The sequence below is a fragment of the Camelus dromedarius genome, chromosome 1 (assembly GCF_036321535.1).
Source record: "Camelus dromedarius isolate mCamDro1 chromosome 1, mCamDro1.pat, whole genome shotgun sequence".
In the NCBI taxonomy this organism is placed as follows: Eukaryota; Metazoa; Chordata; class Mammalia; order Artiodactyla; family Camelidae; genus Camelus; species Camelus dromedarius.
This window is the reverse complement of record NC_087436.1, coordinates 81,539,787-81,566,903: the sequence shown is the minus strand read 5'-3', so window position 1 is coordinate 81,566,903 and position 27,117 is coordinate 81,539,787. Positions and strand designations below refer to the sequence as shown.

General features: G+C 35.4%; 1 protein-coding gene across 15 annotated transcripts in view; it reads left to right on the top strand.

Annotated features, from left to right (window-relative positions):
* MAPK10 (mitogen-activated protein kinase 10) overlaps window positions 1-27,117 on the top strand; it is a 438,616-nt gene that overhangs the window by 285,311 nt on the left and 126,188 nt on the right. For 12 of the 15 annotated variants that reach the window (XM_064486057.1, XM_064486050.1, XM_064486053.1 and 9 more), the window contains one exon: window positions 23,415-23,486. The exons of 1 other annotated variant lie outside the window; for it this stretch is intronic. In XM_064486057.1, the coding sequence (XP_064342127.1) occupies window positions 23,421-23,486 (66 nt within the window). In that variant the 5' untranslated portion in view covers window positions 23,415-23,420. Of the gene's footprint in view, window positions 1-23,413; window positions 23,514-27,117 lie in introns of those variants that run through there. 2 more of the 15 variants (XM_010983133.3, XM_031433439.2) reach the window with 2 other exon arrangements.

Genomic DNA, 27,117 nt, shown 5'->3' with positions numbered 1-27,117 from the left:
ACACCCACCCCAAATTTAACTTGGATGTTGAGACTAATGATGTCACACACATACCAAGAGGGTATGAAAATGCTTATTGCTCATATAACGGAGCTTTCTGGGGAGAGCAGGGCATGTGCCGAAGCAGATCTAAAAATGTCATGAGAAAGCAGGGAGCAGAGACTGGCTTAGGAGTTTATCATGGTTAAGGGACGGGGCCAGGGTAGGAGTTTCTTTATGCCTGGCCCAGGGCTTGTGTGATTTGAACATCCCACTGCTGCCATAGCAGGGAGAACCTGGGGCTTTCTTATCAGCTAGGGCAGAAGTGGGGCAGAAGTGCAAAGGGGGAGAGGAGGGAGGCTGGAATAGGGGAGGCCACCTCCTCCTGCAGTAGGCTTTGTCAGAGGGCCCGGGCTTGGCTCTGTCATGTAGCAAGGAAGCCTCGTGGCAGTGCTGATCTTGCAGGGTGTGCTTCTGGGACCCAAGGCATGAGGTTCGTGCTGCTGAGTGTGGAGGATCTTGTACTCAGGCCCTGTGAGAGCCTCTCTTCTAAGGAGACTGCAGAATGCTTCTAGCAAATGCCATTCTGATGGTATGTAGCTGAGGAGGGCAGTTTCTTGTATCACAGTCCATGTGCAATTTATGTCCATTATGGGTGGGCCAGAGATTCCAGGGAACATGAGAGGAAGTTTCCAAATAAAGCCTTCTTTGTAAAGAAGGCTCAAGGAGGCAGGGGGCACTAGTGGGTGTGCCTTCTGTATTCCGGTTTGGACAGTCTAAGCCTTTTGTTGTAAGAGGTCTCATTTGCCTTGGGCTAATTTGTAAGGAACAGCATAAACGGGCTTAAGTAAAATTTGTAAATGAAGAATATGTTGCCTCCTGAATCCAGGAAGGTCTAAAAGATGCTGGGCTTGCTTTAACACTGTGAGTGCTGAAGTTTAATGACTGTTTCTGGATAATGTCAGGGATGGAGTGACCCTTGGCTTACCAGGTAGTTTTCAGTGATTTAACTGAGGTGATGGGGCCTTGTACTATGTGTGGGGCAACCCCTGTCCCTTTTTTGTGAGCTTTTATGAATGTTTGACTAAGTGTGTCAATTGGATCTCCTTGGAGGAGGATGTCATCAGTGTGATTAATATTTGCTCCTGGAGAAAGTTGGATGAAGTTTAGACCTTGCCGCAAGGACTGTGTGTCATGGCAGAGCTGTTGAAGTACTCAAGCAGGGGTAGCCAGGTAAGGGTACATTATGTGCCTGCAAAGGTGAAGGCAGACGTTAAACTGTGACTGAGAGGCTGCTGAAATAGGCATTGAAGAGAACATGTTAATGAAATCTATAATAGCAAAATATATAGCAATGGCTGATGGGCTGGAATCAATCATTTCAGTAATAGTGAGTGTGGGGACCTTAATGGGCGAGGCCACAATGTGAAGTTACTGTAACCCATTAGGAGGTGCCATTCATTCTAGGTTTAAGAAAAGGCCCAGTTTGGCTGTTAATGGAGGAAGAGTGGCCATTATCACCCTTTTTTTAATATAGGTCTTATAACAATTCTTGAAGGGGAAGGTGTGGAGTCCCTTTTTATCAGGCCAACTGCAAGGACCAAAGGCTTAATTTAATTTTAATTTATCACTCATTGGGTCAGAGTATCCACAGTCACTATGGGAGATTTTAGGGCCATGGACACCGTGGCTATGGGAAATTTAGGCAAGGTAGTAGTTCCTGGGGGTTGAGGTAAGGCATAGACATTTATCTCTATTTTATGTTTTGTAACTTTCCTATGACTATAGATGGTACTCTGTTTAAATTTAGTAGGATTCCCAGGTTTAACTGGAATTTGAATCCCAGAATTGATTGAGGTTATGAGAGTTTGGCAGTTGGTGCATTTCAATAGATATTAAATTTAATTCAGAACCTACTTGGCAGAGGCATAAAAGCCAATCAGTTCCCTTTTATCTTTTTGTTGTATAAATTCTTTTAACGAAATTTGGATTTCCAGTCCAAGTGTGGCCTTCTGTTTCAGTTTTTTGTTTCCATCTCCTGTATGAGTTTGTTGTTGTTTTGTTGCTGTTGGGTATACCTCAGTAGGAAGGAGGTCCTCTCTACACTGCTCATATTTATGTTTCTTCTTCCAGAAGCCTCATATCGGTATCTTAAAGATGAGGGTTCTCTTCTATGTCAGTGTTTGCTTTATAGGGTTGAAGGAACTCAGGCTGATGTTGGGTGTGGACTCACCCCTTGGCTGTGTCAGGGGGGACTCATGGGTGTTTTTCTCTATAATCCTAAGGGTAAAGAGCTTTGTTGTTGATAGAGGTATAGGCAGCAGCATTAGCAAAGGCAGCTTAGAGTGTCCTGGTTTTAGCCATCTGCTTTTATGAGTGTGACCTCAGCATGCCACACAGTAACTGCTTTTCCTCCACACAAGAGACCTCCCAAGGGGCCTGCATGTTGTAGAGGATACGAGCCTTTCTCCTGAGCACTCTAAAGAAGAGGCCAGTTCCTCGGTGAAACACAGACCCTGAGCCTTGTGTCAGCGGCAGTGTGTGTTAGAATCAAGACACATGACTGACAGATAGGTCCAGGTCCAGACACGTGATCCACGGCCACTCGAAGGAGGGCCCCGATTCCATACTCCTGTCCTAAATGCCAACTTGTGAAACTTCAGATGGTGGTCAGTTGAATCCATAACAGAAGCTTGAGAAGACTCAGCAAATGCAGGAGGAGAGATGGATCTCCCACCCAACATTTGCTTCATATGTCAAGACTGATGATACCATATGTGCACCAAAAAGGTATGAAAAGGCTTGTCACTCACATAATGTGACTATCTAGGGGGAACAGACAGGGAAAGGCTTCCTAAGCAGGTCCAAAAAATGGGTTGAGAGAACAGGGAAAGGAGACTGGCTTGAGATTTTATTGTGGTTCGGGGTGGGGCTGGGACAAGGGTTCTTGTGTGCGTGGGTCAGGGCTTGAGTGCTTTGAACTTCCTGAAGTCACCAAAAGAGGGAGCATCTGAGCTTTCTTAACAGCTTTCCCAGATGTTGAGCAGGAAAGGAGGGGGAAAGGGGAAAACTGGAAAACGGACATCAAACATCAAAAATGAAATCAGACTCTGTATTACAAGAGGGTGGGAAGGAACTGCATGTGTATTTCTAAGTGGCCTCTTTTGGTATTTGAGGTATGTCTATTTATAAGGAAATGTTGGGTGTCTCATTTTTATGTAAATTCTACTTTGTGTTAAAAACCATGCTGAGATAACCTTTCTTGCTTTCTTTTTTAATCCCCAAATTTTATGTTATCTGATACAGAAATTTAATAATACTGATTTACTGAGTCTATTATTAGCACTGCAGACTTTAATTACTATTCTGTATGTCCAGTTCAAAATCATCAACACCATCTGAATTTTATTGTGTTCTCATACAGAATTCATCTAGGAAGTCAGTCAGCTGGAATGGGCATGAGCAAATAAGCTTCTCATTTTGGACAGTTACTATACTTTATGACTTATCATGACCATAGTGTGTAAATAGTTCTTAAAAATGTCAAATGTCAAACTGAACCAGTGGGCTCATTCAGTGAGATTTCTCATAAGAGTGTTCTCATTTTCAATTATGTGGATGAACTTGGTCAGCTCTGGCCTTGCAGTCTGAAGTTGTGGTTTGGCATCATTCTCTTAGAAGTTGCCTGTTGGCATGGATCTTGTAATATACCATTGTCCTGTACAGATAGAATGTAAATTTAATGAAGGTAGGAATTCTTCTATGTTTGGTTTGTTCATTGCTGTATCCTCAATGCCTTAAACAACGCAATAATAGCTACTGAATAAATATTTTAATTGAGTTCTTTGACAAGACGTACTTTTTACTCTTTGATAATTAAAAATAATTCATTGTAATTTCAATAATAATAAGCCTAATTTCAATTTCAGAATCATGATATCCCTCAAACAAAGAGTACCACGGTGATTTTTTAAAAAATAATTCGTGGAAGGCATGTTTTTTGGGTGATTGTTTAAATATATTGAGCCAGGTTAGAAGGAATCATAAGTAAAGCAATTTGTTAAGCTTATATAATCACATATATAAATTATGTTTATTTGGCATATTTGATTTTAAGGATATAGAAATCTTATATGAGCCAAAAGGACAGGCTGTATATTATAGTCAGTCTTTAAGGGAACTAGATTTGTAAAGATTTACGTTAGATTCTCTTTCTTTTTCAGGGAATGACATGATCTTCTTGTCTTACGGTTTCTTAGTTTCCATTTTCTCATATCACTGGAAGTATTGTGCAGTGGATAAGAAAAAGGAATCAGATTGTTAGGGATTGAATTTTGGTTTTACACAAATATGTGATTTGGGGCAAGTTAGTTACCCTCCATGTGACTCAGTTTCCTAATTTGTAAAATGTGGCTAAAAGGAGTCTCTACCTCATAGGGTTATTGTTGAAACCCTATGAGATAGATAATATTTCAGTAACATTGTTATTGAAAATTAAATGAAATAATGCATGTAAAGTATTTAGTGTAGTTTTGGGTACATAGGGTAAGTGCTTAATAAATTGTAGCAAATACGAAATTTTAGTGATAACTAAACTGTATTGTTATCGTAGTATGTGCTTTCTTCTTACACTTCCATAGCCTCATTTTAAAACACAACTTATTCCTTCATTTAACTTAAACAGTCTCTTAATTTTCCAATTCCAAATTTTCAAGACAAAAAATATGGTTGACGCAGATGACAATTTTGAGCCAGAACACAAGAGACTTCATGTAGCTGTCTGTCCTGGGTCAGCCCAGTCCAGTCAGCTGTGGTGGTGGAGGTGGCTCAAAAGGTACAAAGTATGGCTGCTTGGACAGCTGGGGCTATGGGCCTAAGGACCAAAATCTCTACATATGCAGTTATATATATCTACAAATATTCATGTGTATGCACTGCTTGTTTTTAAATAATTGCCTAGATCTACAATGAAACAAGATTGTAGCTTAAGATAAAGAGGCTATAAATATATTAGATTTGCTTTGCCAAGTCAGGGTAATGTTGTTGTCTTTAACTGTTGGGATCCTTGGAATGCACATAAAAATCACGGAAATTGACTTTAAACTGAGTAACAATAACCTCAAGTGCTTATATATTATATGTCTTTACATTTCTTGGTGTAAGGAATCAGTGGCAAATTGAATCTTACTGCAGAAGAGCTACTCTCCAACTTAGAGAATTCAGCAACTGAAAACTGATAAGAAATTGAATAAAGTATGTTTTAGAGGATATTGCAACCATAAAAACATTATACCTTTATTTTTCCTTAAAAGTAGTTTTATTAATCAGGTAGATTCCTAAAGATTGGCTTGCCATTAGGCCTAGAACTCTACGAAGTACACAAACATGTTAGGCTTAACTGCTTATCCTCAGTGCTCAGCACAAGGATTGGCACATAGATAGTACCCAGTACATGTTTGTTGATTGAGTAATGAATGAAAATTTTCAATACACAAATTACCATATGGCTATTTAACTGATGTATTGAAATATGCTTCCTAGAACAAACAATACTAGCATTCATATGGAACAACAACCCCCTGGATAGTCAAAGCAATCTTGAGAAAGAACAAAGCTTGAGCCATCACACTTACAGATTTCAAAGTATATTATAAAATTATAGTAATAAAAAAGTATGATGTTGGCATAAAAGTAGACATGTAAATCAATGGAACAGAATCGAGAGCCCAGAAACAAACCTGTACATATACGGTCAACTAATATTTGCCATGCATATCAGGTTTTCACTTGTAATAACACAGTTTTCCTGAGTGGGCATGGTTAAGGCTAGTCTTGAAGTATCACCCCTTGAATTACTTCCAAGGACTGACTCATGTAGTTATTTGGAGTGATAGATTAAGCGGTAAGAAACTTGGCAAGTCACTTTGGCTAAATGCCTCTATTAGTCTTTTCTACCCTGTCGTTTAAACTTGGCTCCTGGGATAGTTGAGATAAAGGGACTGTCTACAAATTCTTTAAACTTATCTGAAGTAAATGCAAATCCTTTGTGAGAAATAACAGTGTCTCATTATCCACATATAGCAATGGACTGTCTTCAATATTCTATATCATCAATTGTCAGTAAATATGTAGGGCAGATTCTTTTACAGCTTTTGCTAAAATGTCAGTCTGCATTTTTAGCAATATATTTTTTATTACTATATCTATTTTCTTAGCAAAAATACCCTTTCTTCTCTAAAGCGACTGTATATCTCAAAAAGAAGCATAAGAATTGAGCATAACAGTTATTGAGCACTTACTCTGTTCCAGGTGCTGGATTGCTCTTCTGATTAGATCCTGAGTCTGATCTTTAGCTTTTTTTCCCCTCCAGCTGCAAGAAATGAGAATCCCTTCATATGCTGTGAGGGAGATCCTCTGATTTGCATACTTGGTCACTACCCGATGATTAATCACCTTCCACCTTCCATTGCTTTTCTCAAATACACTGACATTTCCTAGCAGTAGCCTTTTGATCCCATGGTTCTTAAAAAAAATTACATTAACATTTTATTTTAGAATAGTTTTGGATATACAGAAAATTTGCAGACAGCTCAGCGAATTTCTGTATATTGTTGACTCAGTTCCCTCTAGTTGTTAGCATCCTACGTCACCATGATATATTTGTCATGTTTGGTCATCATGTTTTCCTAGACTTCTCTGGTCTGTGAATAGTTTCTTAGACTTTCCTTGTCCTCAATGCTTAATATTTTTGAGGCAAACTGGTCAAGTTTTTTTTTTTTTTCAGAATGTCTTTTGATTTGGGTTTGTCTGATGCTTCTCTTGTGGTTAGACTGGGGTCAGAAGTTTTTGGGAGAAGCCCGCAAAGTTGAAGTGCCATTCTCATCACATCATATAGAAGGTGCATGCAATCAATATGACTTATCACTGATGATTTAACCTTGAACACCTCTTTGAGGTAGTGTTGGCCAGTTCTCTCCACTGTAAAGTTACTTTTTCCCTCCCTTTTCTTGTATACTCTTTGGATAAGTCACTAAGGGAGTTCATTCTGAGGGGTAGGGGGTGAGAAGGTGGAGTGGAAGTTAAGTTTCACCTCCTAGTTGGGGGGATATCAACAAATTATTTTGCACCCTTCTGAAGAGAGATTCTTCTCCCCTGTTTATTTGTTTAATAATTTATTTATACCAATATGGACTCATAGATATTTATTTTATGTTTTGGGTTACAATCCAATAGTGGATTATTTATTTTGTTACTTAACTTGTTTCCCATTTGGCCATTGGGAACTTTTTCAGGTTGGCTCTTGTATCCCTTTGGCATTCCCTTATTCATAGCACGTTTAATTATGATGGCCCTTCAACCTCTCAGGTGTCTGAGATATTGCACCTGCTGGTGCTTTCATCCCAGGTCATCACCTGTGAAAGTTGTAACGCATATTCCGCTACTGCATGCTACCTTATTACTAGTGTTGGGATGGTCCTTTCCGGACAGATTATGCACATCTAAATTCCCACCTTAAAGTTGGCTTCCCAGAACTATTCCTGGTATCAACTTTTCTAGGTTGGATTCCTGGGAAACATATTCTGATCCAGAGGGCAATTCGTTGCGGGAGGCTTTTAGGAAGACACCTGGAAGGAGGTGGGGAAAGCATCATGGACAGAGCTCAGCAACAGCAGTGAAATTGCAGCAGAGGCTTCAGCTGATTCCACGGGTAACTGTGAAGTTGAGATGACCCTACGGAGAGGTCTTAAGTTAGGACAAAGGGTGGATGTGTTGGCAGGGGCTGGGATCATACCCTGATTTGTTGAGAAAGGGGTGTAATCTTTGGCAGAAAGCTTCCTTTAGCAGTGGACCAGTCCTGAGAAAAGGCTTAGCTGTGTGAGATGAGTGGCTCAGTCATGAAGAGGGAAGCTGGGCATTGCAGTAGCGGCCACTGTAAATGAGAAATGTGCCCGCTGGTTTTATTATCTGTAGATATGCTTGGTTATTGCAGCCTCTATACTGCCTTATTTGCAGCATAAGATAAATGAGCAAGGTAGACATCCAATGTGGCTTTTTCCTCCACTCCCCCATTTTGAGCTCTTCCCGTCAAGCCACTGACCTGTAAAATCCAGTGACATGCTGGATGGCATGTTCTTGAAGCAATTTCTCAGGATTTACATCTCCACACTCCTCTTTAGTTTGATCCCAATCTGTTACCATTTCTTGATTTTGCCTCTCTGGCTTCAAACTGGATTTTCTACGTTTCTAGGCTTTTCCTTGGAGTTGAACCCTGACTGTTGCAACCAGTTGGCATTTCCTAATCCCTTCCCACTCAGACTCTATCCCAGCTGGGTGAACTGAAGTCTATTTTCAGGTAGGGGAAAGGGAGAACTTCCCTAAACATGTTCATTGGAGAGAAAAATGATACAAAAAATAAAAATGTTAATCCTAAGGTGTTCCTTCAAAAGTCCCTTATGTTGTGAGACAATTAAGACACAACTGAATCTACTGAACATATTTAAAAGTTACAGAGAGCCTAGAGATTGAGACAGAAATAAATTTAAAATAAACAAAAAGAGATGTTTGCCCAGATCCAAATATTAAAATGCTAGATAGAAATGCCATAACAAATACAGTATATTAGGCTGAAAATGTCACTTAGAAGGAAACTAAAATATTGTGTTTATTGTTAAGAAATAATTGTAACATTTTGAACTTGCTTTTCTAACTCTAAACACAAATAGAGTTCAATATGTGTACATACATTTCCTTCTAAATACCAGCCAGTTAATTATATGATCGATGTATGTAAAGGAAGAGAAAACATTCCTCTGTTGCTTTTCGTGTGTTAATACTAAGTAGAATTTAAGGAAGACTCATAACATCACTGCCCCTTCTTTCCTACCTCCACTGAGTCTACTTGTCAAAATGTAAAAGCTTTGTTATTGTTTTCAAAAAGAGATGGACATGGTTCATGACTTACAATTTTTTGAAATCATATTACTCCTATAATGGTCTAATATTTCTCCACGTTGCCCATTATTCAATTAAAAAACATAGAGGTTCAAAACTTTAGTATATTGTCAACTTTGACATTTGTTTTTTTGTTTGTTTTTACTATGGATGAAGCATTTAGCATGAGTAGCTCTTGTAAGTGATGGCTAAGTACAGGTCAGCTTTCTAATTGCTTTTTTGAACTTTACTTTTTGTTGTTGTGACATTTCAACTTATGAACTATCATAGATGAAATTGAACCAAACGAATTTAAATGGCATAACATTTGTTTTGTCAAGAGTCATATTAAAATGCCTTTTGATTTGTTTACACATTTTTAAACAAGCAGTTTTACTGACATTTATGTAGCACACATTTTAAAGTAGGCTTTTTAATGCAACTCAGTATATCATAATTTACTTAGATTGGATGTGGATAAAATTTCTAAATATAAGGTTTGGAGAAGTGTGTGCAGTTTTATGTTGTAAGATTAGATGGTACATTGTTATTTATATATATATTTCTGAAAAAAATATTAAAGCAATTAATTTGTTATAAAAAGCACTAAACCGGGAGCCTTGTCTGTAGATGATTTTCTATAGATGTTTGTTCTCTTCTCCTCACTTCATTTCATGATCTGTAATTTGCTTTGATTTACACTAGCAGGTAATTAAAACATTTTGAATGCAAGAATATTGATATTCTACTTGAAGAATATAAAAGATTTTTATGTAAATAATTACCTGAAGAAAAAAAAATCTTCAAACTGTCAATTTAGTTATTATTAAAGAAATGACCTTCCTCTAAAAGGTTAAGTGTTACTCGGTTAAAATTGCTAACCATCTTTTTGATAATCACAAAACACTAATATTATATATTTCTATATTTCCTGAAATAATGGATGTATTATTCTTATAAAAATATTCTTTTAAAGTATCCACTGCAACTAGGCTCAAAGAAAAAATTGAGGGAACATTTGACTTTATGTGAACTTATGCCTTATTCTGCTTGAAGCTTTGGGTTGTGATAGGAGTTTGTGTTGGCAATATCACAATTATCCTCCTTTTCTTTCTTCACTCTGAGGTGTTGACTAATGTGAAGAAACCATTATGTTGCTAAATGAAATGAGTACCTTTTTACATTTGTGATTCCTTAAATTTGTGCTTTACTTTAGCATTTTAAAAGATTTGTCTGGGCAAGATAGGATGTGTGTGCTAATTACCCCTGCAGTAAGGGGCTAGTCAGAGAAATCTGGCCTGCAAACCAGCAGGTGAAGGAGACATGTGCTTGTGAAGGACAGCAGTAGGAAGAGGAAGTGGAGGGGACAGAGAGGTTATGGATGAAAAGAAAGGATGCTAAACCTTGTGTCTGGGTGCTTTGTGTGGTGATAAATATGTTCCTGTAAGAAGAGTTGGCTTGGAGCCCTGGGAGAAGCTCCTTCCATTTCCATCCTCCTTCGTGCTTATCTCTACTTCAGAGTTTATGGTTAATTATTTTTACAAATCATTTCCCTTCTGCCCTCTTCACTCCAATTCAGTTGCTAAGTGACTGGAAGATAAAGTGACCTCTGAATTTATTCTTCTCATTATATTGTTAGATTTTTCCACATCACTTAAGGGATGGATTAGTTCATTGTAAGTTCAACACGTTTCAAGGATTCAAGTTGACATTTCACCTAATTAATAGCCCCTATTGGCCTAGTTGTTCTGGGGATGCATAATTAGAGCAATAATGCTACTTGTTCAGTAGAATTAAGATTTCCTTTTGCCTTTTAAATTAATTACCCGAAAGTTTATTTGCTTTTTCTGGCTTAAGGCATATTATTATGCCCATCTGTGTTAAAATAAACATTTTTAAAATCCAGCCTTAGAAAAGTTAAAAAGTACTCTAAACATTTTGAACTCTGAGGATTTAAAAATAAACCTATATATAGATATGGAATTTTAACTTTAATGGGATTTCTTTAAAGGCAATAATTGTAACATTTTATCTTTGAATGCTCCACTTTTTTACAAGGAGTCCCCACTATAGCACCTGACATAAAGGAGATACTGAATATGTACATATATTTTTCATTGACTTCATGTGATAGGAATTTGAATTTTCTTTTTAAAATGAAGCTAATATTAAAAATGGTTATCCGTATTATAAATAATTCTGACTAAACATCAAAACAAAAATACAAACACTGTCTATTTTTGCTCTTTGGGATTTGTAGTCTGTGTGTATTTACCCTTTGTGATGTGAAATGTTATTCACTTATCAAATTGTGTATATAAAAACACATAGCACCTACTGTATCAAAGCACTCTACTCTATGCTTTATAAACATTACCTTATTAATGTGGAATCACTAAGGAAAAAAACACCATCTTTTCCCTCAGGTAACTATTTTAGAAAAAAGACCATGTGTAATTCACATGCACGCACGTACAAACCTAGAAATGAGAGTGGGTGTGTGGAGCCTGCTGACATTAGATGCTGAGGGTTCTGTGTGTAGACTGATGGCTCTGGTAGTACATCTGGTTTCCTGAGTAACTGAGGAGCTGTGTTTCATACCTCTTGATATTTAGATGGAGAAATGTCTTGAGAAATGCTGAGGAAAAAGTTGATGAGGCAAAGAACGGTGGTTTAAAAACCTCACCTGAGCAAAATCCCTTTTGTGATAGATAATGAGATATGAACTGATGGTGCCTGCTACACCCATTAGAACTAACTTAAGAAAAATTTTATTAGTTTTACAAATTACAAGGATGATGAAAAAATCCTGTTTCTCTATGTTAATATAATTATATACAGGATATTTTGGTGCAGGTCCCATGTACATTAATTTTAGGAGCAATTAGAAGAGAAAAAAAAATCAATTCCTGAGAGGCCATTGCTAATATATTTTAAATGTTTGCTGGCCAACATTTTGAGAAATCTAATCTGTGTTTACTGCATAGCATTTGGGACATTTGGGTTAAAGTCCTTATTGCCTTGCTGATGTATGAATCTGGAGAATTTCCTAGCCATTTACCATTAGGCTTCAAGTTTCTCATCTGTGAAAAGAAGTTGCTTAGATGTTTGCTATGTTTCCTTTCAGTTCAAAAGCTTTGCATCTGTTATTTTACCATAGGCTGTGGTAACATTTTTCCTTATTAAAAAGATGTAGTCTTCATTGTAAAACTGGAAAATACATGAAACACAAAATGATAATATGTGCATATTTCTATCTCTGTAAAACTATATTCATATCTGTTTAGTTTTTAAAAGATTGGGGGCATATTGTCATATATTTTGTTATGTTTTTCTACTTTACAATATATTGTGAACATTTATCCGTATTACTTAATAATGGTTAAATGGAATTATGTTATATGCTTTTACAATAATTATTAATCAATTTTTATTGAACATTTAGTTTTCCAATGATATTGCTATAAATAATGCTGTGGTGAACATTCTTATAGATTAATCTTTGTACAGATACTTGACTGTATCTATAGCATAAATTCTTAGATATGGAATTAATTAAATCTTAAATGCATTTTAAAGCAGTTGAATACCTTGCTGTCAAGCTATTCCCAAAACTGAACCAATATTTACTTGTAACATCTATTGATTCATTCACTAAATATTTGTTTAGTGTTATTTTATATTGGGTAACATGAATGAAGTACTGAGAGAAATGGATATCTGGGAAGAAGAGGGCAGGGTTGGTCTGTTTCTCTGCATTGAATATTTATCATAAAAAGACTTCCATAATTTGGTAAATAAAATACTGCCTTTAAAAATTTTTTTGCTATTAAGATCGAAATGCTTTTTTAAAAACTTAACTTTGATATCCATTTCGTATTAAGACTATTTTGTTGTACTGACTGCCTTGCTTGGTGTCTGTCTCTCTTTGGTGAAGGAAGGTAAACTCTAATATTTATTAGTTCTCTAACAACTGGTTACAAATCACAGTTTTTGTCATCAACAGTAGAATTTTTCTTATCAAAATTAGAGAACTTTACTTTCCATTATATGTTAGTGATAAACTGATCTTTTTTTTGTTTGTATGTTTTTTGTTCTTATGTTGGTTCTATATTGTTTTAAATCGACTTATTTCTAAAATACCATTTTCTTTTTCCTACTTTAATACTTTTTTTTATGCCCATCAGTCTTTCTTCAGTCCAGTTGTTCTTTAAAGGGGATTCTGATTCTTATCTCTAGTTGCTTTTAAGATTTTATCACTGTGTTGGCTGTTCTATAGTTACTCATAATTTTCCTGGGCATGGATTTATTTTTATCTATCCTGCTAAGGACTTAATTATGTTTTTCAGCTTTTTAGGAGAATTAACTGTCATTATTACTTCAAATATGCCCCTTGCCCTTTCTATTTATTTACTTTGTTCCTTCTGGAACTTCCATTATATTTGTTTTGCATCTTGTTACTGTATCGTCTGTGTCTCTCAATCTTTCATGTTTTCCATCTCTGTGTTATTCTTGTGAGTTTCCTTTCAGTTCATTAGCGCAACTGTTTCTGTTTAACCTATTAGGCTTGTAATTCAAAAGCTACTTTTCCCACAATTTCTACTTAAATGAACTTCCACAAGTTTATTTTCAAATCTGTCCATCTTTCCTCTTACCATAGTGATATCTTATTTCTTAAGGCATTTATTCCTTATTCCCTCTCTTTAATTATCTTACTGACTCCCACATATGGTCTTTCCAATTGTTTTTCATCATGTCGAAAGTTCTTGGGGTGATATTACTTCTTTTTTAGTACCTGATGATTCTCACTTGTGGTGTTTGCTTCCTTTGTGATATTTCTGGAAATTTGTGATTCATCTTTTGGTTTCTTATTTCATTTCTGGTACCTGGTAACTTCCTGTTTAATCACCAGTACTCTGAGAAAAAGTGCTCTGGTTTGTATCATTTTCCCACTACAGCCAATTCTAAACTACTGAAGTGGTGTCCTCAAGGAGGGAGGTGGGAAGAGATGTGTACAATCGGGTTTTGTCAGCTGATTGTAGGAGCCTATTTTAGAACACCAACAATTTTCCTTTTTTAATGTAAATTCAGCTGTCCATCAATTTTTGTTATAGTTTGCTCAGTTCATATAGAGTTTTGTGAGTAAGAATTTTTGTTAGCTAACTGTACCAGGTTTCCAGGACCAGAAGCAATGCTACATGTTCAAAATTAAGAAAAAAGCATAAAAATGTCTGTGTTATAATTCTTGAATTAGTGACTTTCCCCATTTCTACTTCTCTTACATGTCCTCTCTCTCAATACTCCACCTTACTTCTTAGGCATGTGCCTTATCCCCATCTCTTACTTTCTGGTCTCTATTGATTGCTTTACTCCTGGCTAAATAAGTTTATTAAAGGATTTCTGTGGAAGTAATCATCATGGTACATAAGCAATATTTTAAGAGCTGCTTGACTTTTAGAGGTAGATAAGCACAGATTCCTTGGAAGGAGATAGCACATCTCCTGAAGCTAACGATGCACTTCTACATGTTCCTGGGTAGAGTGCTCTAAATCAGAGGTTGGCAACCATTTTTGTAAAATGGTCAGATAGTAAATATCTTGGGCTTTGAGGCCATATAGTCCCTTTCACAGTTACCCAACTCTGCCATTATAGCGTGAAAGCAGCCATAGATGATGTGTAAACTAATAGATGGCTGTGTTCCAATAAAACTGTATTTACAAAATAGGTAGTGCATTGAATTTGGTTCATGGGCTACAGCTTGCTGAATCCTGCTCTAAACAGTCCATAGACCTGAAGATTTAGTCATATTTTTAATTGAGCATATGCACAGTTGTTAATAGAAAATTTTAATTCCATTTTCTAAATCAGTACTTAAAAAGATAATTACTACTTTTAAGGTATATTTACTTTTTGTTTGTTTTTTTGCACATAGTTGGGAGAATCCTTTTGGGCATGGCAGAGACAGAGTGTTTTTGTAATTAACAATAACTTTGCATTCTAATGTTGTACATAAGCTTGCAGGCTATTAAAGAGTCATTTATAATAAATATGAAATGTAATAAATATAAAAATTATTTATAAATAATGAGTTTGTTGTATACCAATTCAACTTGGAAACTGCTGAACCTTAAACTATTTTTGGGATCAGTAGTTCATTTGGTTTTCCCTTGAATATATTGCTTTTCAGCGACAAACCGTGGGAGCGTGGAGCTGCCCGGAGCAATTTGATTTTTTGCATCTGTGAAGTTTTTCAAACCTCCTGTGGTTTAGTTGGCACATCTCACATAAAAAAGAATTTAAGTATTGATCTAAGCTATTAAAACACATCATAGTTACATTCTTTTATAGCAACTGCTGTGCACCAATTCAACTAATAAGTTCTCAAGTGTCTCTCATTCATACCACTTGGCCTACTGCTCTGCTCAAAGTGACCATTAACTCCTGTAAGCATGTAATGAGGAGAAACTCAGAGAGTACATAGCAAGAAGTGAACATATGGGGGTTTTCCCAAAAGAGCAACCAGTAATTGAAAGCACTAAACTCTCCAAATTATCATCCCCTCCCTTTTCAAGGTACTCCTGGGTCTTATATTGTACCAGGATGTTATCACTAATTCCACTTTAGTCTAATATCAAGATAATGCCCTGGCCATTTATGTTTCTATGCAATGATGTCAGATACTCCCTGCCATGCTGTCTGGATATATAATTACCAAACTCGTTTTCTGTGATTCACTGGGATTATCATACTGAAAATTCTTTTTCTTTTAATGTCCCTTTGTGGAACAAGAAAGTTCTGTAGTGACTTAGTCATAGTGTTACATTTGAAATCTTTATAATGCAAACCAGGAAAGGTCAGGATGCTTGCTTTTCATAGCCAGATTATTCACTCATTAAAAATTAAAATATATTGTTCATTTCAGGTGGTGAGCTGGATGTTATTAGTTCCCACATGCCCAGTTCAGCAGTACAGAACTAAAATAGCTCTGCTGGGTAGCATTTCTGAGGTCATCTTTACTGGACTCTTATATTTTCACTACTGCAAACTCCTTATTCCTAATTTGGTAGCATCAAATCTATTGAAAATTCAAAGATCTCAATATGAGGAGATAATGAAAATACTTAGATTTGTGGGAGAGAAGGAAAGGAGCCTTTCCCCTTTGATTCTCTTTTTGTTCAATATACATTTACTCGACATTAGCTATACACTAATAATAGTGCTGGCCCCCGGGGTTGTGAACATGAATAAAACATAATCACTTTCCCCAAGAAGGTCATAATGTAGTATAGAAAAGACATATGAACAAATAGTTACAATATTGTAAGATACTCATAATAAAAGTATGAACAAAGTGCTATGAGGAGACTCAGTGCTGCGTGAAGGTGGCTGGGAGAACATTTTCCCATTTAATGCACGCTACAAGATAATGAAACAAGGAACAACATATTTTAAATGCTGGAAATGAGCATTTGGAAAATGAAAATAAAGTAAAAGTGCCACTTATAAACATCAAAACATTAGTGCTTAAGAATAACCTTAAAGGTATGAAAGGACTATACACATAAAATATGTGAGTAAACATAAAATAGTTTTCTTGGTAATTTCTTAATGCCTTTATAAAATAGAATGGCTTATTCAAAGCAAAAAATAGCAATTGTTATGAGATTTATAAAATGTGTATAATAAACAATAGCTCAAAGAACTAGAGGTAAAATTAAAATATACCATTATAAGTTTCTTAAATTATGTGTGTGAAGTGGAATAACACTAATTGAACCTAGATTACTAATAAAAATTCAGATTGCAAACTCCAGAACAACCATTAAAAAAAGAAAAAGAGGTATAACAAATAACCTATTAGATAAAATGGAAAACAAAAAATATAGTTCTTCCCCAAAAGGCTGGGAAGGAAGAAAAATGGAATAAAGAATATGAGGGTAAAATACAAAACAAATTGTATGATGGTAGACTTAAACTCAATAACATCCATAATTACTTTAAATGTAAATGGTAAGGGCATCTGTTAAAAGGCAGAGATGATGAGCAACTCATCACTTCTATTCACAATTGTACTGGAAGCAGGACAATTAGTCAAGAAAACACAGATTGGAAAAGAAAAAGCAAAAACTGCCTTCACTTGCAGACATTTCAGTGTATAAAGAAAATCCTAAACCATCCACAAAATGTTTACTAGATACGATAAGTGAATTTAACAAGGTTGCAGGTATAAAGTCATTTCCAAAAATCAACTTTATTTTTAGGAACATTTGATAAATGGAATACTAGGAGCATTTGGGAAAAGGAAGTTAAAATATGCCATTTATAATAACATCAAAAATATAAATTTTAAAGAATAAACTTAAAAAATATTTAAGGTCTGTTTATATACTGTAAACTTCAAAATATTCCTGAGATAAATTAGAGAGAACTAAAATAAATGGACAAATATATTATGATTTTAGATAAAACACCCAATATTAAGATACTCATTCTTCCCAGTGTGACCTGTAGCTCTAATGCAACCTCAATCTAAATTCCAGAAGGTTTTTTTTTTTTCTTTGTGAAACATTAGGCTGATTTTAAATTCATGTGGCAATGCAAAGACTAGAACAGTTACCCAAATAAAAAAGAAGAAAAATTTGGAGGACTTACCTAGTTTCTAGATGATTATCAAACTGCAGTAATCAGGACAGGATGGTATTGGGGTAAAGATAGATGGCAGATAATTGGAATAGAATAGAGTCCTGAAATAGACCCACACTTGTACAATTATAAAGTCAAATGATATTTTTTAACCAGGTCAGTAAGGCAACTCAATATGGAAAAGAAAGTCTTTTCACCAAGAATGCTTGAACAATTGACTATCATTAGGGCCCAAAAATGGACCTTAACGTATACATACACTATGGACTAAAATTAATTGGAGTGGTATCACAGACCTAAAAGTAAAATTAACAATGTAAAGCTCATGAAGAAAATGTGGAAGAAAGCCTCATGAACTTGAGGTGGGCAAAGATCCCTTGACAAAAACCAAGAAAGCACCAATAAAAGGAAAATCAATCATAAAATGAATTTCATAAAAATTAGGTATTACTCATTAAAAGCATTAATAAGCTGAATATGCAAGCACAGATTGAAAGAAAATATTCATAATATATGTATCTGACATAATATTATGAAAATATTTATCTCAAATAGAGAATTTCTACAATTTATATAAGAAGACAGACAACTCCCTTCCCCCATCCACCGTCCACCACCACATGGGCAAAATACTTGAAAAGGCACCTCCCCAAGGAAGATAAATGAATGGCCAATAAACACATGAAGAAAGTTCTCAACACTATTAGTCATCAAGGAAATAAAAAAAAAATGAAATATTACTAAACATTTATTAGAATGGTTAAAATTTAGAAAACTGGTAACATAAGGGATGTGAGGCAACTGAATTTTTTTTAACATTTTTTATTGATTTATAATCATTTTACAAGGTTGTGTCAAATTCCAGTGTAGAGCACAATTTTTCAATTATACATGTACATATATACATTGTCACATTTTTTTTCTGAACTGAATTTTTTTTAAACCCAGCAACATTTTTTTTTTAATGAAGCATAGTTGATTTACAATGTTGTGTTAGTTTCTGGTGTACAGCAAAGTGATACAATTGTACATATATATATTCTTTTTCATTTTTTTTCCATTATGGTTTATTATAGGATGTTGAATATGGTTCCCTGTGCTATACAGTTGGTCCTTTGTTTATCTATTTTATATATAGTAGTTTGTATCTGCTAATCCCAAACTCCTAATTCATCCCTCCCCCACTCCATTTCCTCTTTGGTAACCATAAGTTTGTTATCTATGTCTGTGAATCTGTTTCTGTTTCATAAATAAGTTCATTTGTGTCATATTTTATATTCCACATGTAAGTAATATATGGTGTTTGTCTTTCTCCTTCTGACTTACTTCACTTAATATGATCATCTCGAGGTCCATTCATGAACGACTAAATTTTTATGCATTGCTACAAGGGGGTAGACAATGTGTCTGACAGTTTTTTGTAAGTTAAAACATATACCTATCCCGCGATCCAACAATTCTTTCTCCAAAGAAATGAAAATATATTTGTTCAAAAATACATGTATATAAATGTTCATGCAGCATTACTGATATCCAAAAAATAGAAACACCTCAAATATCTGAAAGCAGAATGGATAAACATACATTTTACTCAGCAACAGAAGAACTATTGATACTTAACACTAATGCATTCTGAAAGCATTTTGCTGAGCAAAAGCCCAGCGGAAGAGTACATACTGTATGATTTCATTTGTATGAGTTCTAGGACAAGAAAAACCAATCTATACAGAGAAAGAAGTTAGAACTTGTTTCATGGGGGATGGGGACTACTGTCGAGAAAACGTATGGGGTGTGCTTTTCAGGCCGTTCTTTATCTTCACTGGAATGCGAATTACGTGGATAGATGCATTTGTCAAAATCCATCAACCTGTACACTTAAGAACTGTTCATTTTGCTGTGGGTAAATTCTACTTAATCAAACCTAGATTAAAAATATTAAAAATAAGAAGTAGAGGTAACTATCTTCAAAACTTGTATGTAAATCTCATGGAAATACAGTAAAATCCCTTACAGATTGAAATTTGAGAAGTAAATTGTTTCTTTTGTTGTTGTTTTGTTTTACTTTTTACCTATTTTATGACTGTATTTTAGTAATTTTTTTCCCATGGGGGACTTATTTTGTCATATAATAGGAAGTCTAGAAGTAGAAAAGATCCAGAATTTCTTAATTCAGTAGTTTAATGGTATCATCAAGCACATAGCTCAGCATTTCTTCTCAAAATCATTTCCTGTAGTGACTATTATGAGTGTATTGCTTCCAGGCATCCATGTGTCGACAATGACGCCCAGTGAAAGAATGACAGACCATAAGTTCCTTGTGTCACTTGAACATTTTCCTATTATAAACTATCACAGACATATCAAGTAGCATATATTTTATACATTTAGGGTTTAACGAATAATGAAACAATTTTGCATGACCTCACCACTCAGCTCAGAGTAGACATAGCGAATACCACTGAAAACCCCTGTATGCCTCTTCCCAGTGGTGGTCTTCCCCTCCCCAGGAGAGCTGGCCAGGCTCTTGAATTTTGCATTTTTTGTTCTTTTGCTTTTCTTTACAGTTTTATAATAGTCAAAAAGAATTCCTAAATAATATATTGTTTAGTTGTGCATATTTTGTACCTTTCTTAAATGAAGTTAACCATTACTTCATTTCATTTGTTTAACACGTTTATGATACTTCGTCATGTTAATGCTTGTTTCTTTATTCCACCACTTCATTGCTATATTCCACTAAATGAATGTACATTATTTATTTATTGGCCTCTCTATGAATATTTGTTTTTTCCAGTATTAATTTTTTATTATTTATTTCTTTTGCTATTACAAAGGTATTCAAGTGGATGCCTTTTCTGTGTATCCTGGTAGCAAAATTCAAGACTTTCTCTGGAGATATGTGTTAGTAGTGTGGTAGGTTATGCACAAATGTTCTATATAATGCTATTTTCTCCTAAATTTGGTTGTTCCAATTGCCAAAACTATCAGCAGTATATCAATATCCACATCTGATCAACCTGTTTTCAAAAACTGAATATTATCATACTTTTCAGTTTTTATCAATTTGATAGAAAATAGTATCTCAATGTGGTTTTAAATTATACATATATTTATGGGCGCCTTTATATATCTTTTTCCAAGAAACTTATCTCTCTCTCTCTCTTTTTTTTTTTTTTTTTTTTTTTTGCTAATTCTTCTATTGGGTTCTTTGTCTTTTTCTTCTTATATTTTAGAAGCTCTTTATAGATTCTGGGTAAATCTCTCTCTAGTTATTTCAAATATCTTTTCTCAGTCTGTGGCCCCTTTTTTAACTCTATCACATTTTTTTAAGAACAGAAATTATTCATTTTAAATAGTCTGTTTTGGGGGGAGGGTATAACTCAAGTGGTAGAGCACATACTTAACGTGCGTGAGGTTCTAGGTTCAATCCCCAGTACCTTCCCTAAGAATAACTAAGTAAATAAATAAACCTAATTACCTCCCCCAACCAAAAAAAAAAAAAAAAAAAAAGCAAAAGAATAAAAATAGTCTATTTTATCAATAATTTCTTTTATAACAGCATGTTTACACATTACTTATGATGTATTTCTCAGACATTCAACTACCTTTCCTTTTATATTATTGAAAGTTTGGTCTTTCCTGAAAAGTTTAATCCTTCTGGAACTGTGTTTTGTATACCACATGAAGATGAGGTAGGGGTTGTCAAGTACCGTGAAGAGTCTGAGATGTTACCCTACTTGCAAGCTACCTTTTATAGATGCTTGCAGAAGACACACAATCCCTGGGTCAGATCAAAGTTCTTTATTACATTAATAGCAGTAGCTAGGGTGTCAGAATTCATGCCAGTTTCTCAGGCCCTGATTCCTGCAGGGTGACTCAAAGAAGGTCAGGTGACCCTGCAAATACTGTGAGTTGTGTTACATAGAAAAAGAACTCCAAGCTTGGAGAACCCAAATCTTTTATAGTGGGTGGCTAGCATTCCTGACCTTTTCTCCATAGTGACACCTCATCTATATTATACTGGGAGTAATCAAACCTGCTTTTTGCTCCAGAGGGAAATATATCTTTCTTTTCCAAGGCTGTTTGCTCTATAACCATCCTTGAGAAGACAGTCTAGAATAAAGGCGGCCAGTGCTTCTGCTTATGACACACAGAATTATGAGAGGCCCATAGAGAACTGTCTCTTAACAGGGATGTGCTTCCTCCCTCCCCTTGCCGCGATATTTATGACCAGTTATCTCAGATGGTTTAATGTATGGATTCTTCTTTCCCCAGGTGTCTTTAATATAGTCAGGTTTGAATATTAGCATAACATAATCAGGTTTCCATGTATGTATGTGTCTGTTTCTGGGCTCTCTGTTCTATTAATCAGTAGTCTGTCTCTGCATTGATCCCATATACCTTTACTTACTATGGCTTTACAATAAGTCTTGACCTCTGGTGGAGCAATTTTTCCCCCAACCCCCACAGATACCCATTTTATTCTTCTTCAGAAGTGTCTTATATACTCTTGTCTTTTCATTCTTCCTCATAGTTAAAAAATCTACACAAGTTTCAATGTAAAATATTTTTTCATGCAATCCAGACCTTCTTTCTGGGATTGTTTGGCTTGCTCCAGAATTTTGTTTAAAACGTCCTAAAGTAGACTTTATTCAGGTGTCTCCAGTGTGACTTTCCACCCTAGATAGCTTCCAAGCTTTGGTTCCTGTATTCTGCATGCTGCCCTTTTAAAGCCAAAGTTCTGGTGTTCAGACATCAGCAGATGGTCTGGGGACAAGTGACAGGTTCAGCTCATTTACTTCTCTGCATGGATCCTTTCACATTGTCTTCAGCTTCTCTGAATTTTTCCTGCCTCTTTTTTTGGCAGCTCAGCTGTGCATGTCTATTTCACCTAACCATTGTAGGAGTTTTGCGCAGAGTGTTTTTCAGGTTAGGTGATCATTCCTACTGCCAAAAACAGAAGTCTCCTGTCAGTAGTGGTTTTAAAATTGTTTAATCCCACAAAATTATATCTTGCACACAATAAACATTCAACAAAGTGTGTTTAATTGAACTTAATAACATTTCAATTGGGTTTTTCTGATGCTGCCTCATCATTCCCAAATAACCCAGGACCTAACTTGGCATTTCCGCTGTTAGATGATTTTTATTCTGTCATTTAAACTTAAAAAATATTTCAAATACACAGAAAATAATATAATTGAATCTTTGTACTTACCATGAAGATTAAACACATGTTAATATAGTGTCCTGTTTTCTTTAGTCTGTAGTTATATGACTAGATAACAAGCAGTGTATATTATTTCAGGTACTTTAAAATTTTACATTAATAATATAGTGATCTTCATGAACCTTTTGAAACCTGCTTTTTTCCCCCTTTCAACATCATGTTTGAAAATTTTATCTATACTGATACCCTAAGCTTTAATTCAGTTATTCCAAGTCCTAGCCGTAATTTTATTGTAAATTAAATTTTATTTAATGGTATCTTTATTCTACAATGAACATTCTTTTATATATCCTCTTGAACTTATATTTGAGACTTTAAAAAAATTAGATGCCTAGAACTGAAAATGCTTTGTAATATAATGTACTTAACTTTAACATATTAGGTATATCCAGTTTCTTCTATCTAGTCTTTATGATCGTGATGACATTGATCATTATAGAAGATAAGACATTTTTACCTTATTTTGTTATTTTATCTTTACAATTTGTGAAAAGTACCTAATAACTGGTCTGGACAAGGATTGTGCTGAATATATGTTGTGCACGACACCTTGTGTATAATTCAAATTCATACTATTAGATAATGAATAGTTAGGTGATTTGGAACTTCATACCCCTCTTTTTTTCTATAGGTATTTATGAGCCTCCATTTATTGTACTACTGCAGTGAACCAACCTTGGATGTGAAAATTGCCTTTTGTCAGGTGTGTGTTCCTTACAGGTAAAACAAGGTACAGTATATTCCCTTGTATTTCCATTTTGCCATCCCATCTTGCACATTTCCACACCAGAGTTAGTATTTATGTAATATTAAAAGTAGCTTAGGAAATAAAAGTGGATACCTAGGTGTTTTTTTCTTTCCCAGTTCATTTAAGTTAGAATAGGAATGAAGAGCATTCTTTTTAATAATTCTAAATATAGTATTTCATCACTGTAGGAAGTGATGTCTTATTAGATTTAACATCGTTAGTGTCATTTTCAGATCCTTGCAATGTGGTTTTAATCATCAAAATGGCTCAGTTCTATGTTACTTTTCATTCTAACGACAGATGAGCCCCAAGTAGAGTATCTCCGATACCTAAGTATCATAATATTTTCCCTAGGAGATGCTCAGTTTGCTTTTTGATGCCCAGTTCTAACCAGTAGTTGGTAAAAAGGCTGAACAACAGTAATGACAAAGGTGTCTTTCACCTACAGTGAACACTAGTAAGAAGGAGGTGTGCATGGACCAGATAAGAGTCTTTTGCTCTTATATTCACACAAACTCTGTTCTTAGGAAATAGGGTACCTGGGGCACCTGTACCTACTATACGTATGTTTAGGTAGTTCTCACTTAAGCCTGACATCATGACAGAATTAATAGTGCTCATTTTTACACTCAGAAATTGTTTGTTATTTGGCCAATAAATTTTATGGTAACTCTATTTATACCCCAAGCAGAGAGCACTTCGGTTTTTCTCTAATGATTTTCATGGTGTCGTCTCACTGAGCTGGGCTGTAGACAGAGAATGAAATTCATCCATTGAGACAAGGTTTAAAAAATAACTCTACAGCTTCTATTATTTTGATACAATATTTTCTGATTCTAGAAGTAATATGTGCTTACTATAGAAAATGTAGAAAAGTACAAAGGGAGAGAAAACATTGGTCAATCTGTTCTTCTTGAGAGTAGAATTTCTGTGGGAAAGTAAAGCGTGTTGCATGCAATGAGCAGGATTTACTGATTTACTTCATCTCCCCAACCTCTAAATGTAGTGCCGAAAGTCTCAGACTTAAGATAACTGCTCTTCTCTAAAAAGAACTCTGTATCTGAGCAGCCTTGGTTAGAAATTACAAATCTAACACTTACTAGCCATTTGCTTATGACCTTGGGCAAGTTAGTTAACCTCACTGTGTTTCAGTACCTAACTTCTAGGTTTATGAGAATTAAGTGAGTTCGTACTTGCCGAACACCGAGAACAGTGCTGGAATGTTTTTGTTAAATAGCTAACTAAATTTAAAATAAATTTACATTCACTCTTCTGGTACTCCCTCTGAGTTCTAGTGTTTTACATATTATCAATATGTTGAACACTCCTACAGTTCTATCTCCAACACAAACCTCTCCCTGAAGCCAGACTCGTCTACCAACTGCTTGTTCTACATCTCAGCTTAGATGTCTAGTAGGCATATCAAACGATACATGTCCCAAACCAAACCCTTGACCTTCCCTCCAAAATTGCTTTGCTCTAATTCAGTAAATGCTAGATCCATATTTTCCGTTTCTTAGAACAAAATCTTCAGAATCATCTTTTGGGCAACACTTGGCATCCAATCTGTCAGCAAATTCTGTTGGCTCTACATTAACAATGTATCTGGAATCTCTCCACTTCTTGCCATTCTCTCCTCTACCATTCTGATCAAGCTACCGTAACTCTCATCTGGATTAATGCAAGAGCTTCCACACTTGCTCACCCCCAATGGTTTGCTCTCAAACATCAGCAAGAGTGATACTTGAAAAGTATAAGTGAGGTCATGCCACATCTTGGTTAGAAACAAAACAAAACAGAAAAACCATTCAATCAAGTGAGACGTCTTCCCATCCCACTTATGGTAAACATTCTTCAAATAAATACGCAAGCCTTTAACCATGTAGCTACCTAGACACACCTCCCTGAAATGGTCTTCCTTTATTATCCACTTGGCCCATTCCTTCACCACCTTCAGGACTTGGCTCAAATGTCATTTTAAGAGAGTCTTTTGTAACTATCCTATTTAAAATTGCCCCTTCGTAGCCCACATTGCATACCCAACTTCCCTGCCTTTCCTTTTTCCCCTGCGTAGCGCTTTTTGGTATCTGATACACTATATGTGTGACTAATCTCTTGCTTCTCCCTCTCTGCTAGAATGCATTTTTTCCACTTGGACATGGATTTTTTTCAACAGTGTGCACACATAGGCTCACACAGGTTCACAAGGGTTGATTGTGCACATCTCTTCCCAGCTCTAAGTTAAAGGATGTTGGGTTGGTCGATTGAACTCTGTCATGATAGGAATATATACATTATGTAAATAAACGATTGCTGCAGATAAGTTCTCTTCTGTCCGCCACCCCCGGCCAGTTTTTGAGCAATTACCAGCACATCGTTGGGATTTTGTCTCTTTTGCACACTGCTGTACTGTAGCACTAACAATAGTATCTGGCATATGGTGGACTCTCACCAAATATTTGCTTAATGAATGAATGAATGATGTATTTGGTTAATGTAATCAATTGCAACTGTGACTGTGGTCTGGTGGAAAATGAGCAGACCTGAATTTCTGGTTAGAATATCTGGGTTTACCGTTTGCAAGCTGTATGACTGAGCTATTTCCTTACATCCATGATCCTTGCCATTTACCATGGGCACTAACACTTAAACAAACCACAAACAAACAAGTTTATATTTTACGTATTTCATAATTAAATCTGAACTTTAAAAACTAGCAATTGGAAAAATCTTAACACTTCAGCTATTTTTTTAAATCCAAAGAGTTTTTATGTAGGTTGAAGTTATTTTTAAATCAGCTCCCAGAATTTGGTTACAGATGCAGAATGTCTATTTCTAGGAAGAGTTCTTTTAAAGCAAAGGAATACAGAGAAGAAATGAAGCATGAACTTTCTTAATGACTCTTGATTTTTTTTTCTCACTATGTGCTTTCAGCACCCAGAAAATATACATGCATATTCTATCACTTAAAAAAACTAAAAATATCATAGCACACAGAGTATTTCTAGTTGTGACTCAGAGCATTTTATTTACTTTCCATATAGAATTTTTATTTGATAACAATGTTTATTTTTTTCTTTTCCTGTAGCCCTATGCCTTATTTACTATTCTAGCAATTTAAAGAAAATAGTGTATTTATTTTTAGAGGCAGAATTCTCTTTTTGGTTTTACTTTAAAACTATATTCTTTGGAAGCTTCTCATTTCATGAGACATCTCATGGATCGTTGGTATGCTGTGGGGTTTAACATGATCTCCAGCAGGGGTTAGGTTGCTCCCAACTTCTTGCCACACAGACGATACACAAAGACCACCTTGTCTTTAACGACAAGTGTATCCGGATTCCAGGTCTCTTGAGTCTTAATCTGTGGCTTTAAAACATTAACAACCAAATGTATCCAGATTCCAGGTCTCTTGAGTCTTAATCTGTGACTTAACGACCAAGTGTATCCAGATTCCAGGTCTCTTGAGTTTTAATCTGTGGCTTTAAAACATGTCATATTTCCAAGGTTTTCACTGTTATCAGTAAGAAATCATAGAAAATATAGAAAATAAAATTGCCCAGATAATTACTTATTAACAGTAAAT